The sequence below is a fragment of the Nerophis ophidion genome, linkage group LG13 (genome assembly GCF_033978795.1).
Source record: "Nerophis ophidion isolate RoL-2023_Sa linkage group LG13, RoL_Noph_v1.0, whole genome shotgun sequence".
In the NCBI taxonomy this organism is placed as follows: Eukaryota; Metazoa; Chordata; class Actinopteri; order Syngnathiformes; family Syngnathidae; genus Nerophis; species Nerophis ophidion.
In genome coordinates this window covers 6263948-6279508 of record NC_084623.1, presented here as the reverse complement: position 1 = coordinate 6279508, position 15561 = coordinate 6263948, and the positions used below count along the sequence as shown (strand labels likewise).

At 38.9% G+C, this 15561-nt stretch overlaps 1 protein-coding gene across 2 annotated transcripts in view; it reads left to right on the top strand.

Moving 5' to 3' along the window:
* The window catches only part of spopla (speckle type BTB/POZ protein like a), a 36296-nt gene extending 25526 nt beyond the window's left edge, over positions 1-10770 (top strand). For both annotated transcript variants that reach the window (XM_061918314.1, XM_061918315.1), the window contains 6 exons: positions 1049-1226; positions 1931-1986; positions 2075-2197; positions 4640-4782; positions 4911-4964; positions 9489-10770. In XM_061918314.1, the coding sequence (XP_061774298.1) occupies positions 1049-1226; positions 1931-1986; positions 2075-2197; positions 4640-4782; positions 4911-4964; positions 9489-9633 (699 nt within the window). In that variant the 3' untranslated portion in view covers positions 9634-10770. The remainder of the gene's footprint in view (positions 1-1048; positions 1227-1930; positions 1987-2074; positions 2198-4639; positions 4783-4910; positions 4965-9488) is intronic.
* The last annotated feature ends 4791 nt before the right edge of the window (positions 10771-15561 follow it).

Below are 15561 nucleotides of genomic sequence, written 5' to 3'. Positions count from 1 at the left end.
AAATTACTCCTTTAATGCGCACTATAATGCGGTGTGCCTTTTATGTATGAAAAAAGATGGAACATAGCCCATTCATCGGCAGTGCGCCTTATAATCCGGTGTGCTCTTGGTCTGGAAAATACAGTCATTTTGTTAGCTCTAAATGTCCTGTATGACTGTCATATTGCTCATAATGCCTCATTGCAGAGAGGAAAGCTTCTCTGAGATGTTATCCAATTTTCAATAATCTATCTATGCATGGTTCATGCAATATCCTTTGTACTAATCACATTTGTTGACACAATAACTTTCACAGCCCTAATAACACACAGAAAGAAGCAACAAAAACAAGTTAAATTGTGGTCTAAAATATTTGGTTTCCTTTTCATTAGGGCTGTCAAAAGATTAAAATAGTCAATAGGGATTAACCACATTTTGTCCGAAGTTAACTCACAATTAATCACAAGTCTGTCATTCGAGAAGTTGTAAGAACACAAAACTGTTCAAACTCAGTGTTTTCAAAGTATGAATAAGATAAACCCTATTAAAGAATGAGAATCTTTTTCAGCTCATAATGTGAACCAAAAATTACTCAACTATTTATTTGAGGACTTTATTATTTATGTTTGAATAAGTTCTTTACTTATTTGTTTGTTTATGTATTTATTCACTGTTGTGTTACCTAATGAGTAATAACAAACGTGATACAAATTTCTATGATACAGAAAGGGGTAGGAACAAAAAAGCTTGTATATATGCATTTCCTTTCATGTATACAAGCCACGTACAGTTGACACTTTCATTGTTTTTTTGTTTCTTATACATTTCCATGATCAGAAAGGAGCAGATGGAAGACTACTATTCTTATATTTATCTTCCCCCTTTTTAACACAAATTATTTTAGATTACTTTATCAGTGTTCCCTACACCAACACAATACAATATTGTATTGTATCCATACTATACCATAACCACATACCTTCCTCAAGGAATAATACAAAAACATGTTGCTGCTTTTTTCCGTGCTATTGAATTGATTAAAAAAAATATATGTTGTGTCTTTGAACAGGTAAGTGTTGTCCAGGACTCTGTGAACATTTCTGGCCAGTCCAACATGAACATGCTAAAGGTACCAGAGTGTCAGCTGTCTGATGACCTGGGGAACCTCTGGGAGTGTTCACGCTTCACAGACTGCAGCCTGTATGTGGGAGGGCAGGAGTTCAAAGCCCACAAATCCATCCTGGCAGGTAAGGAGGACTTCAGCACTTTGCAATGCGTGTGCTCTCTTAACTTATCTTCCGTCTGATGTTGAAGTTATCGAGAGGAATGTTTGACAAACCTATTCCGCCTTTCAGTCTGACAAAGATCATGCTTGATTAAATAGCTTTGTTCATGCCAGATTTTCGGCATTGCCCACACTCAATGCTAATGAATTTGGGCAGCGTCATTTATCCTGTTTCCTAAATGCTTGTCTGAGAGCATTTCGCAAACACCCATGACAGAGAAGTGCTGAAAATGGCCTTTGTAGGACATGTCATGCTTCTTCTTAATGGCCTCTCTCGCAGAGCCGTAAGCACCTTGAAAGGCTACCAAGGGTCTGTACTCCTGGCTGGATTTGAAGCAGCCTGGTTCTGCAATGGCTGCTAATCCATCTGATGAGCACTGCTTGGCCCTGCTTGACCTAAATGGCTCTCGGATCCAGGAGACTGAAAGCCTAGCTGTCTTTTCCAGCTTGTGTCCATTCGACATGGTGGCAGCAGCTGCTGTGGTCAGATGGGAAAAGTTGTCGACGTTGCACTAAGTCATTTAAACATTGACAACATACTGCCACTGTTCCTTTTTCTGTTTTCAGTATAAGGCACATGTACCCCATCTAAAAGCTTTTGTCTTTTTTTTTTTTTACGCTTGTCATTGGCTGCTGTTGCATTTATCACTGCTGTATCTTTGACAGCAAGGTCACCAGTCTTCAATGCCATGTTTGAGCATGAAATGGAAGAAAGTAAAAAGGTACCAATCCACTTATTGCTTCATAGTTAAATGTCTCGTTCATTGGCATTTAAAAAATTAAATTGCATTCCCCCACTTACCCAACCAGAATCGTGTAGATATAAGTGACGTGGACCCAGACGTCTTCAAGGAAATGATGGGCTTCATATACACAGGGAAGGCCCCGAACCTGGAGAAGATGGCAGACAACCTTCTAGCAGCTGCAGACAAAGTACCATTTTTTTTTTTCTTACGTCATTTGTCCGTATGTTGAATTGTTGGTTTACTAATTGCATTTCCTGATGTTTTCACCGCGTATATAAAAAGTGCAGGTCTCAAACAGTATGTTATTCTCAGTACAGTTATGTTTTAACTGTCTTGTTAGTTCAATGTATGCAGCCCATCCTGGGTCAAAAAATAGTTCTGCTGGATGTTATATTGACCTACAAATTATTACCGATAAATTATAATATACTCAACGTTATTTTGAGACCAAATTCACCACTGATGTCATGATAAAACAAAATGATTTTAAATGTAATAAAATTGTGTTTTTTCGTGTATTTTAACATTGTAAATGGAATGTCTTCTGTTAATATCCAAGTTATTTAAATAAAAAAAAATAAAATGTACTTTGCTAGCAAAATTTTGCATTAAAAAAAAATCATAACCAAAGCAATAAACTAGGTTATGTCACTGTTAAGGTGGGTGTTTGGGACCCACTAAAATACACAACCAAAACAATAAATAAAACGGCTAATAATATTTATTGTAACCCAAATTATGAAGGTTATAATTATTACTGCGGTATTGTTGAATGTTCTCGAAAAATAACACCAAAAATTTTAATCAAATTGTATTTCTTTTTAATAACTAAAATTAATACACGCAAATAGAAACCTTGATATATTGTCTTCAAAAGAACCATATTTTTTTTGTGTGTTTAAATATGGTTATCTTCTTACATTTTAATTTGTAAACGTTTTCCTTTTTTTTTTAAATAAATGCAAATCGGGTAATAACTTTGTTTTACGGTTTATTTAACGTCACCTCCGTCTGTTTGAACTTGACACTGTGGAGTTTGAAATGATCTCTTTGTGCAAAGACGGCACAGCCTTTATGTTCAGTGTGACTACTGTATCTTAGTTGTTTAGACAGTGATGTGTTTATACGTGTTTAGATCTGGGTGTGGCGTTTGTTAATGGGGAAAGCATTTGTGTCTTGTTTTGTTAGCTTTTAAACTAGCTAGCAAGCTCATGCTAGTTGGTCCATTTTTTTGATCATGTGGTTATCAATCATGGTTTTTCAATACTTTTGATTTAATACTGTGTTATGAACTGTTGGGATTTTTATTGAGGTTCTCATTATTACAGTTTATTTGCATGTATTACAAAGTTAAAGTCCCAATGATAGTCTCACACACACACAATAGGTGTGGTGAAATTATCCTCTGCATTTGACCCGTCCCCATGTTCACCCCTTGGGAGGTGAGGGGAGCAGTGAGCAGCAGCGGTGGCCGTGCTCTGGAATCATTTTGGTGATATAATCCCCAATTCCAACCCTCGATGCTGAGTGCCAAGCAGGGAGGTAATGGGTCCCATTTGTATAGTCTTTGGTATGAATCGGCCAGGGTTTGAATTTACGACCTTCCAGTCTCAGGGCGGACATTCTAACCACAAGGCCCGCAACTGCTGAAAACGACATAAAGATGCACCACACTTAACCTGCCTATTGTACAGGACTTTGGCTACCCCCGTGGTAAATTTTAAATGTACTTTATAAATAAAGTTGATTTGATTCAAAGTCTGCAACACTTCCACATGGCAATTATCGAGGCTGGCAAAGTTATCAAGTTTATTTCCATTTATTCTATTATTGACTTAGCAAATATCGGCCCAGGTCTACATGCAACCTCCACAACCTGTAAACAAGTGGCACCTTTAAGAATTTTTTTTTGTAAATTTCTCACCATCTCCGGGTATTTTGTTGAATGTCAAAGTTGACCAAAATCTTGGTTCATGGTCACATTATTCTACTATCCAGGTGAGAGGAATGATTTATAATCTAGGATGAATTTTTACCAGTTTAGGGGCGTTGCAACAGCTCAATATGTTGATGTAGCAGCCTAAGCTAAAAGTAGTTTATCTGCGTTAGTGCTTATAATAACTATACCGCTAATAATTGGTTAATATTCAGATCACGAGATGTCAATAGAGTATTGTTGGTGGTTTGGGGATAATTTTTAAAGGACTTAATGGGCGGAATAGTGTACTGTAAATTGAATAAATTATTATTTGAGGCAAAGAAGAAAATTCTCCACCATTTTTTGTAATCAAGGTGCTTGAATTGCTTAAATTGTTTCATCTAGAGTCCACTCCATTAGAGCTGATTATTTAGTGGTTGGTTGTTGTGGTCTCAGAAAGAGTTGTTTCACGCACTCAGCCAGTTGATCTTTTTTAAGATACTGGGATATTTTTTTGTTGCGACAAGCTCCAAACAAACTTTGCAGCGTGCTGTCACTTATTCCACCAGACCGGTTCCAAACCACCCATGACGTTACTCCCGTGGTGGGACCGAACTTGTCTCCCTCATTCGTGTTGTTGCCCGACAAAACCCATCCCGCCGCCGACCATGTTTGCGTTCCGTTGCTAAGTGCTGCTCTTTGTGCTTCCAGTACGCTCTGGAACGTTTAAAAGTCATGTGTGAAGAGGCCTTGTGCAACAGCCTCTCAGTGGAGAATGTGGCAGACACCCTCATCCTAGCAGACTTGCACAGCGCCGAGCAGCTCAAAGCACAAGCCATAGATTTTATCAACAGGCAAGTATCTCTGGGAAGGAGGAGGAGGCGGAGGAGGAGGGGGGGGGAAAAAACCTCCAGTGATGAATTTCTGCTGCCATTTCTGTTTACCATCCCTGAATGCTTACCTTTTTATCTCCTTGCCATAGGTGCAGTGTCCTCAGACAGCTGGGCTGTAAAGATGGAAAGAACTGGAATAGCAAGTATGTAATTAGCTGATATATGTGACACAAGATTAATAACACTCTCTTATCTCGTCCCCGAGCAGATGCATTAGAATTCATTGTTTTAGCCCGGGCAGACGCCGCACCATTTGCCTTTTCACTTTGAAGCGTCGTATCGTCCAATCCGAGTTATTAATAGACTCGTACCTGCAGCAACCCTGCAAACGGAGCCTTAGCTAAGTTTGTTCCTCTCAGAATTGTTCTTGGACACCTTGAAACGATGCAATCTCATAAGGAGGGGTGTGAAGCTCTGGGCACCTAACGATTCCATCTCATTCCTGGGGGGAGGATTCAATTCAGAATAAATTTTCCAGTCAAACAGATTCTTGATATATTTTTTGGGATAATTAATATATTGAAACTTCTTCAAAACCTGTTACAGGTCAGCCTATAGTGGTTGCATGAAGATGACGTCTTCTCATAAATTATCTTTAAAAACTCCGGAGCGACTTACGTGTGAAATTATTAACACATTACCGTGAAAATATTAAATAATATTTTTTATGTCATTCGCGGAAGAGACGAAGAAAATGTCAGCAATCGTCACACACACGTCAACCAATAAGAATTTTGCGTGGGAGGGTCATGGCAGAAGTGCATTGTGGGTAATGGGATGCTATATGCTACTGCCGCAGCTATTAAAATTGATCATTTCATCGTTGGCGGTAACTTATAAAAACTGAGAAGAGCTGAACAAAAATGGCACCGAAAAGGAAACCATGTACTGCAGATTACAAGCTGGACGTAGTGAAATATGCAGCAAAAAACGAGAAGAGGAAGAGGCGCATGCCTTCGGAGTTGGCAGAGTTGTTTAGAAGCGTCATTGAGGAAAAATATTTCATCGGATTTAGCGATTAGGAGTGACAGATTGTTTGGTAAACTTATAGCATGTTCTATATGTTATAGTTATTTGAATGACTCTTACCATAATATGTTAGGTTAACATAGCAGGCACCTTCTCAGTTGGTTATTTATGCCTCATATAACGTACACTTATTCAGCCTGTTGTTCACTATTCTTTATTCATTTTAAATTGCCTTTCAAATGTCTATTTTTGGTGTTGGATTTTATCAAACAAATTTCCCCCAAAAATGGGACTTATACTGCAGTGCGACGTATATATGTTTTTTTCCTTCTTTATTATGCATTTTCGGCCCGTGCGACGTATACTGCGGAGCGATTTATAATCCGAAAAATAAGGTGTATATATATTTTTAAATACATTTTAGAAAATAATAAATTTAGAATTGTGACACATAAGAATCCCGATTCGGATGTAAATCAATTTCTTTTGTGCATCCCTACCAGTTTACATGTTAGCCGGCTAGAGTGAGATGTTTATTATGGCTGGACAATTAATCGGATTTCGATTTTGGCTTTGCACGATCCTAAAAATATTATCGGAAAAAATTCAAATGGTGGTCTGCCCACTGCATGCAAATTTCTATTCTTGTAATGGTGAATTGGATGAGTCAGTGTTGGAGTGAAAGGAAGACCCAAGTCTACTGTTGCTACTTTTTGTTTGGCACTACGCTAATATGCCTAATCATTAATCACTAAACTCAACAAAAAAAAAGTGTGGTAGTTTGGCGTTAACGTAATAAAATAGAGTCAAATAATTGCCCGATAAAAGTGAATCCTCCTGTTAAATGCAGAATATTTGGGAATTTACCTAAATGTAAGTGAAATGTTGTCATTGTGAGGAGAAGTAATCTTAGTTTCAGACCTGGACCGTACATTCATCGTTTGAACAGGTCCTAAACGAAACAATGTGTAGAAGGCCACTTGAAATGACGACTAAACTACCAAGTTAAAGCTAGCAAGAACAATCCATACAGCAACTACATATCTCTTTTTCCTTGTGTTGTTGTGAACGACATCATCGACGTAAGATCAATGCACAAACAGGACAGCATTTCTTTTTTTTTTTCTTCCCCAAGTCGTCTCCTGACTCATTAAGTTTAGAACAATAGCACACTTTCCCTTCTAACAATAACAACATCCGGTCTGACCGTGCTAACAAATGAAGCTTTCAAAAAAGTACCTTACATAAACTTAAAGTACTTACTGATTCATTTACAAAAAAAAAATATGCTATGACTTAAAATTTTGGTCCAATTGTGCAAAGATGTATTGCACCAATAAATGTGAAGATATTTGTATTTGATACACTCGTATTTATGACACAAAAAGCGCGCACACTCTATAGTTCCAAGATAAGAGCAAAAGGATTGAGCTGTTTGATTATATTGCTATCATTTGAATTCATTATTGTTACTAATATTTTTTCTCATGTTTAGTAGTTACAAATGTATATCCGTTCTTTGAAATGATTCATGTTGAGTTTTGGTGGTAGAATAAATACTCATGTTGTTTTGTTCCGATACCAACATTTTGGTACCGGTACCAAAATATATTTCGATACTTTGACACTTTTCTAAATAAAGGGGACCACAAATAATTGCATTATTGGCTTTATTTAAACAAACAATCATACAGTACATTAAACATCTTTCTTATTGCAAGTTTGTCCTTAAATAAAATAGTGAACATACAAGATAACTTGTCTTTTAGTTGTAAGCAAATAAAGACTCCTAATTAATCTGCTGACATAAGCAGTAACATATTGTCATTTATCATTCTATTATTTTGTCAAAATTATTAAGGACAAGCGGTTGAAAATTAATTATTAATCTACTTGTTCATTTAATGTTAATATATTTTAATATTTTCTATCTACACTTCTGTTGATGTAATGATTACTTATTATACCGTTTGATACTTTACATTAGTTTTGGATAATACCACAAATTTGGGTATCAGTCCAATACCAAGGAGTTACAGGATCATACATTGGTCATATATGTCCAGGGACAGATTTCCTGAGTTTATAAACATAATATACATTTTAAAAAAACGAAAAAAATTAATCATAGTAGTATCATTACAGTGACTGTCAGGTGTACAGCCACCCATGGCATTTGTTTACATTTTGACGGCGGTGAGCTACGGTGTAGCTCACCGCCGGAATAGCATTTTTAGCTATTTCTCATCCTGCAGTGAAATGATACTTAAGAAATGTACTTTATTAGTTGCCATGGAGGAGAGTATTAGTGATTTAGAAGTAGCTAAAACACTGCAGACTGCTAGCCATGTCTTAAAGCACCGCCATGTCTTAAAGCACCGCTTCCTGAGGGTGTGTCAGTGTTATAACTTCACCTTTATCCTTAGTTTTTAAGCCAAAATGCCTCCATTCTCCCTTTTCTGTCTACACATTGTGTCTGCTTGTAAGTACTCGGTTTGTGTGCGGTGCCGAACATGCTCCTCCGCTCGTACAACCAGCAAAGACATGACGTGGGGGATAGGGGGGACCGGTACTTTTTAGGGCGGTATAGCACCAAAAATGATTAATCAGTATCGCGGTACTATATTTGTACCGGTATACCGTACAACCCTATACTCATGTTTTCAAATGAATTAAGAATTGTCTTATTACCGTATTTCCTTGAATTGCCGCCGGGTGGTTAATTAATTTAAAACCTCTTCTCACTCCGGCGCTAACCAAAAGCATGCGGTAAAGGCAAGCATGCGCTAATTATTTTAAAACCTCTTCTCACTCCGGCACTTACCAAAGGCATGCGGTAAATTTAGGCCTGCTCTTAAAAATTTGAGTGTGATGTAAGGATACCATCATGAAAAGCACATTTTAATTAAAAAAAAACCCCATTATGTTCTTACCTTTACTTATAAATGAAGTCCATGCACAGCTCCTTCTGATCAAAAGCATCGATAATTTGTTTATAGAAGTCTTTATCTTTCTTCAGTTTTAAAAGTCTCTCTGTCTTGATGGAGATCTTTCTTTATTACCTCCTGTTTCGATTGAAAGTCCAGTTTAGAAAACTGTTTTATTTTAGATATGTAATCCTCCATGTTAAAAGTGCAAGCGAGAGGAAAAAAAAAACACACGCTGCTCACTCTTGCTGCTTGTTGTCACTTCTTCTGCAGCCGAGTAGTCGCAAGAAGGATCACTAGCGCCCTCTATTACCAGGAGGCGGGAGTCATTTAATGACTCATATTTGACACACGCAGCTACGGTATATTAATAAAACATAGCTGCTTAATGTTCTTTTTAGCATATTCAATAGCTTGGACCTTAAATTCTACTGAATAGCTCTTAATCTTCTTCCCTTTATGCAATTTCAAACTATTGAAATTAGCCTCCTCCATTTTGAAAATGATGACAGGTGAAGTGTCACTCGTGACGTGACGAGTTTGACCCGGCGTTAATCCTGAGCCGACGGTAGTGCTAAGCATGCGCTAAATATTTAGCGAAACAATTTTGACCCGGCAGTAATTCTAGGCAGGCGCATACTATATACCTGGCGGCAATTCAAGGAAATACGGTAATAGTGATTTCATCATCAATCAAAAGCAATCGTCCAGTCCTGCTGTTTGTTGATCTTCAATGTCTGTGGATGACCCTGTTTGTGTTTGTGCCTGCAGCCACGCTACAGACATCATGGAGACCGCGGGCTGGAAGTCGATGATCCAGTCGCACCCTCACTTGGTCGCCGAGGCGTTCCGCGCCCTGGCGTCGGCCCAGTGCCCGCCCTTCGGTCCTCCAAGGAAGCGCCTAAAACAGTCGTGACGCCGCGGGAGTCCGTGTTTGTGCAAAGGAAGGACTAGTGAGGATGCCACTCTTTTATTTCCACCAAAACTGAACACACTTGAAGACGGAAGAGTGGGCTTTCCTCACCGGGGACGTGGGAAGGCCGGCACAATGGACTTCGGGGGACAACACAAACAAACCGACCGTCTTGCTTTGCTGCCCCGACTGTCTGCTGTTCAGGGTGGGTAGCTACTGTTATTTCCTGTCATTCTTCAAAGAAAATGGCCTTAATATATCTGCCATTGCTCTGGAATCGCTCCGGAGTGGTTTTGTCTATTTTACTCTGTGCCTGCCTTGTCACAAAGACCAGGCCTCCTCCAGGTTGCACTAGTTCCCGTCATAGCGGAGTTCCATAGGAACGTAACAGAGGTTGAACTAAATGGGAAATATTATATATTTGTAATGTTTAGCCCGTTTTGTGACCAGATGTTAAAGAGCATGAGCACTTTCAGTGCAAGGTCAGTTCTTAACACTTTTTAAAAAGATGCGTATGCCCCATATTGATGGCACCATTTCTATGTAAATGACAGCTGACCAGTGGACGAGGACGCCGTGTAGCGTCCGTGCGGGGACAAATAGTACGTCACAATTAAGGAAATGTCAATTCTGGTCCTTGGACCTAAGAGGCCCGGCTCACATCTTTAAGACATTCGAATCAAGTCAGCACACCATCAAGAGTTTCAATTCAAGACCTTTAATATTGCCAAGCTGCAAATATATATCCTCATCATATTGTGGAACGACTAATGCATGGTCATGTTATTGTCACAGAAAGTGTCCAAACGGCGACCCTTTTTTTTTTTTTTCCTACTTAAAGTACTCGCTGACGTTGGTGCCGAATGGAAAAGAGTCGCTGTACAAAAACAAAAAGGAGGTCTAACGTGCTCGGGAACTTTGTAGGATGCTGAGCATCACTTCTGCCGGCAACGTCATTCTTTGTTCTGAATGAGTCCCGTTTATTCCGTGCGTCTTGTATGTAGCGTGACGTAAGGAAAATTTGTAAAATAGAAGGGGGGGGTGGGCGGGTTCCTTCAGTGTCGTCGACATGTTGAAATGTTCGGAAGTTGTCTGCAGGAATGGTTGTGTAAAGCAATTAAAACATTTTCCAGCACTCTAGTCTTGTTTTTTTTTTTTTCGGCATTTCAATTTGAAGGATTTGTTTTTTATTTTTCTTTGGTTTGAAACAGAGGGCGGGTTGTCTTGAGGGGGAACTGCACTTCTTTTGGAATTGTGCCTTTCCCTTGCAATCATTATGTGAGACAAGAACACATGATTTCCTGTTTTTGTGCGTTCTAACTTTTATAATACTACAAGTATAATGTGGCTAACAATGCAGGTAATAGGAGTACTCCATTCAACCTATAAAACCCTTCAAAAATATCCAAAAAACCGCCAACGATAACCCATTTCCATCTCCTGACCTGAATATTCACCAAGTATTAGTAATATTGTTATTACAAGCGCTAACGCAGCCGCGCTGCGATCACGGAGCTAACTGAGCTGCTGCATTGCCTTTGAGTTGGTGAAAGTTAATTCTAGATTTATATCATGCCTCTCACCTGGATAGTAGAAGGTTGTGGACATAAGCCAAGAACTTGGTCAAGTTATGACATCCAACTTGGACCTTGACATGAAAAATCCCTGGTTTGTGTAACCCTGTGTAAGGATTATGATTAATTCTTTTTAACGGGAAGATAAAAACATCCCAGTGAGAGCAGACATTTGTCAGTAAGTAATTGTTCATAGGTTGTATATCTTGTTTGGCACTTAGCAATACTGCTACATGATGATTAGTGTTTCAATAAAGCTGCAACTGTTTAGCACACAGGCAGCACGGTATAAACAGAATACAATGATTTGCAAATCCTTTTCAAGCCATATTCAATTGAATGCACTACAAAAACAAGATATTTTATGTTCAAACTCATAAACTTTATTTTTTGGGGGGAAATAATTAACTTCAAATTTCATGGCTGCAACATGTGCCAAAGTAGTTGGGAAAGGGCATGTTCACCACTGTGTTACATCACCTTTTCTTTTAACAACACTCAAACGTTTGCGAACTAAGGAAACTATTTGTTGAAGCTTTGAAAGTGGAATTCTTTCCCATTCTTTTTTTTATGTAGAGCTTCAGTTGTTCAACAGTCCGGGGTCTCCGCTGTCGTATTTTACGCTTCATAATGCGCCACACATTTTCGAAGGGAGACAGGTCTGGACTGCAGGCGGGCCAGGAAAGTACCCTCACTCTTTTTTTTTTTTTAACGAAGCCACGCTGTTGTAACACGTGCTGAATGTGGCTTGGCATTGTCTTGCTGAAATAAGCAGGGGCGTCCATGAAAAAGACGGCGCTTAGATGGCAGCATATGTTGTTTCAAAAGCTGTATGTACCTTTCAGCATTAATGGTGCCTTCACAGATGTGTAAGTTACCCATGCCTTGGGCACTAATGCACCCCCATACCATCACAGATGCTGGCTTTTGAACTTTGCGTCGATAAGAGTCTGGATGGTTCACTTCCCCTTTGGTCCTAATGACACGATGTCGAATATTTCCAAAAAACAATTTGAAATGTGGACTTGTCAGACCACACAACACTTTTCCACTTTGCATCAGTCCATCTTAGATGATCTCGGGCCCAGAGAAGCCGGCGGCGTTTCTGGATGTTGTTGATAAATGGCTTTCGTTTTGCATAGTAGAGCTTTAACTTGCACTTACAGAAGTAGCGACAAACTGTATTTAGTGACAGTCGTTTTCTGAAGTGTTCCTGAGCCCATGTGGTGATATCCTTTAGAGATTGATGTGGGTTTTTGATACAGTGCCGTCTGAGGGATCGAAGGTCACGGTCATTCGTTAGTGTCTGGCCATGCCGCTTACGTGGAGTGATTTCTCCAGATTTTCTGAACCTTTTCATGATATTATGGACCATAGATGTTGAAATCCCTAAATTTCTTGCAATTGCACTTTGAGAAACGTTGTTCTTAAACTGTTTGACTATTTGCTCACGCAGTTGTGGACAAAGGGGTGTACCTCGCCCCATCCTTTCTTGTGAAAGTCTGAGCATTTTTTGGGAAGCTGTTTTTATACCCAATCATGGCACCCACCTGTTCCCAATTAGCCTGCACACCTGTGGGATGTTCCAAATAAGTGTTTGATGAGCTTTGCTCAACTTGATCAGTATTTGTTGCCACCTTTCCCAACTTCTTTGTCACGTGTTGCTGGCATCAAATTCTAAAGTTAATGATTATTTGCAAAAAAAAAAGTTTATCAGTTTGAACATCAAATATGTTGTCTTTGTAGCATATTCACCTGAATATGGGTTGAAAATTATTTGCCAATCATTTTATTCTTTTTATATTTACATCTAACACAATTTCTCAACTCATATGGAAACGGGGTTTGTACAAACACAATATTCAAAATTGAGCATTTAAGTGCAAAACCCAAAACAGGTGAAGTTGTCACATTGTGCAAATGGTAAATAAAAACAGAACACAATGATTTGCAAATCTTTTTTCAACTTATATTCAACTGAATAGACTGCAAAGACAAGATATTGAATGTTCGAACTGATAAACTTAATTTTGTTTTGCAAATAATATTCATTTAGACTTTAATGGCAGCAACACATTGCAAAAAAGTTGTACACGGGGGCATTTTTTACCACTGTGTTACGTGGCCTTTCCTTTTAATAACACTAAACGGTTGGGAACTGAGGACACCAATCATCAAAGGTCACAGGCATTCAATGATGGTTTTCTACCTTGCCGCTTACATGCAGTGATTTCTCCAGATTCTCTGAACCTTTTGATGATATTACGAACTGTAGATGGTGAAATCCCTCAAATCTTTGCAATAATGTTGTTCTTAAACTGTTTGACAATTTGCTCAGGCATTTGTGGACAAAGGGGTCCTGTCTTGTGAAAGACTGAGCATTTTTTAGGAAGCTGTTTTTATCCCCAATCATGGCACCCACCTGTTCCCAATTAGCTTGTTCACCTGTGAGATGTTCCAAATAAGTGTTTGATGAGCATTCCTCAACTTTCTCAGTCTTTTATGCCAGCTTTTTTTAAACATGTCGCAGGCATCAACTTCCAAATGAGTTAATATTTGCAAAAAAGAACAAAAGTTTTCCAGTTTGAATGTTAAGTATCTTGTCTTTGCAGTCTATTCAATTGAATATAAGTTGATAAGGATTTGCATATTGTATTCTGTTTTTATTGACCATTTACACCCTGTGCCAACTACACTAATTTAGGGTTTTATAGATGCTCATATCTGCTTTATAGATTTACTTAAGAAAAGAGAAGTTTAGTTGATTAAGGATCCCCATTAGTCTACACCGCAGTGGAGACTATTCTTCCTGCGGTCCAGGCACAAAAACATCACACAATCACAAAACAAAACATTACAATGCAGTACAACATGATCAAATAATAAAATGTTGTAATACAAAAATAGCGACCCCAAAAAAAAAAAAAAAAGATAACTTTGAGTTTACATAATAATGTTCATGCTTAAGATAAAAAGAGCAATATAAAAAAAATATATGTAATTTTTTTCAAAAATAAAACAAAGAACCAATAGCCTAAAATATACACATTACTTTAGCAAAGACTAACAATAAGGGACGAAAAAGTACCATCCATCCATTTTCTACCGCTTGGCCCATAAAGTGCTGGATACTTATCTTGTTGCCTTACTTGTCCATCCATCCATCTTCTTCCGCCTATCCGAGGTCGGGTCGCGGGGGCAGCAGCCTAAGCAGGAAAGCCAAGACTCTCCTCTCCCCAGACGCGTTCCCAGGCCAGCCGGGAGACATAGTCTTCCCAACGTGTCCTGGGTCTTCCCAGGACACATGCACGTGGGAGGTGTACGGGTGGCATCCTGACCAGTTGCTTGAACCACCTCATCTGGCGCCTCTCCATGTGGAGCCTTATTTTTATTTGACTATATTAAATGTTTGTATAGAATACTATTAAACAAAACCAGTTTCCGTTTGATACATATTTGATCAGGGCTGTTTATCTATTTTATGGAGGAATGTAGTTATATATAGAACTCGCACCTAATATTAAAGTAGATTTTAGAATCGAGAATCGATTCTGAATCCTCCGGGAAGAGCTGGACGAAGTGGCTGGGTAAAGGAAAGTTTGGGCTTCCCTACTTTGGCTGCTGCCCCCGCGACCCGACGTCGGATAATTGGAAGAAGATGGATGGATGGATTCCTAATCGAATCGTTACCCTCAAGAATCAAATGGAATCGCCCCAATATCCACCGCACTAATCACAAGTTAGAAAAAGTATTTTAGAATAACTTCAAAAACCTAACATGTTTACAGCACTGTCAGCACATTTTATTTTAAAGGCCTACTGTAATGAGATGTTCTTATTTAAACGGGGATAGAAGATCCATTCTACGTGTCATACTTGATCATTTCGCGATGTTGCCATATTTTTGATGAAAGGATATAGTAGAGAACATCGACGATAAAGTTTGCAACTTTATGTTCGCTAAAAAAAGCCTTGCCTGTACCGGAAGTAGCAGACGATGTGCGTGTGACATCACGGGTTGTGGAGCTCCTCACATCTGAATATTGTTTACAATCATGGCCACCAGCAGCAAGAGCGATTCGGACCGAGAAAGCGACGATTTCCCCATTAATTTGAGCGAGGATGAAAGATTCGTGGATGAGGAAAGTGAGAGTGAAGGACTAGCAAAAAAAAAGACTATACAGTGGGAACAATTCAGATGTTATTAGACAAATTTATTAGGATAATTCTGGAAAATCCCTTATCTGCTTATTGTGTTACTAGTGTTTTAGTGAGATTATATGGTTGTACCTGTACAACCTGAAGGTCGGCCCCGCACCTTTCTTCAGCACCAGTCGACGGGTGGTGGCGATGCCCA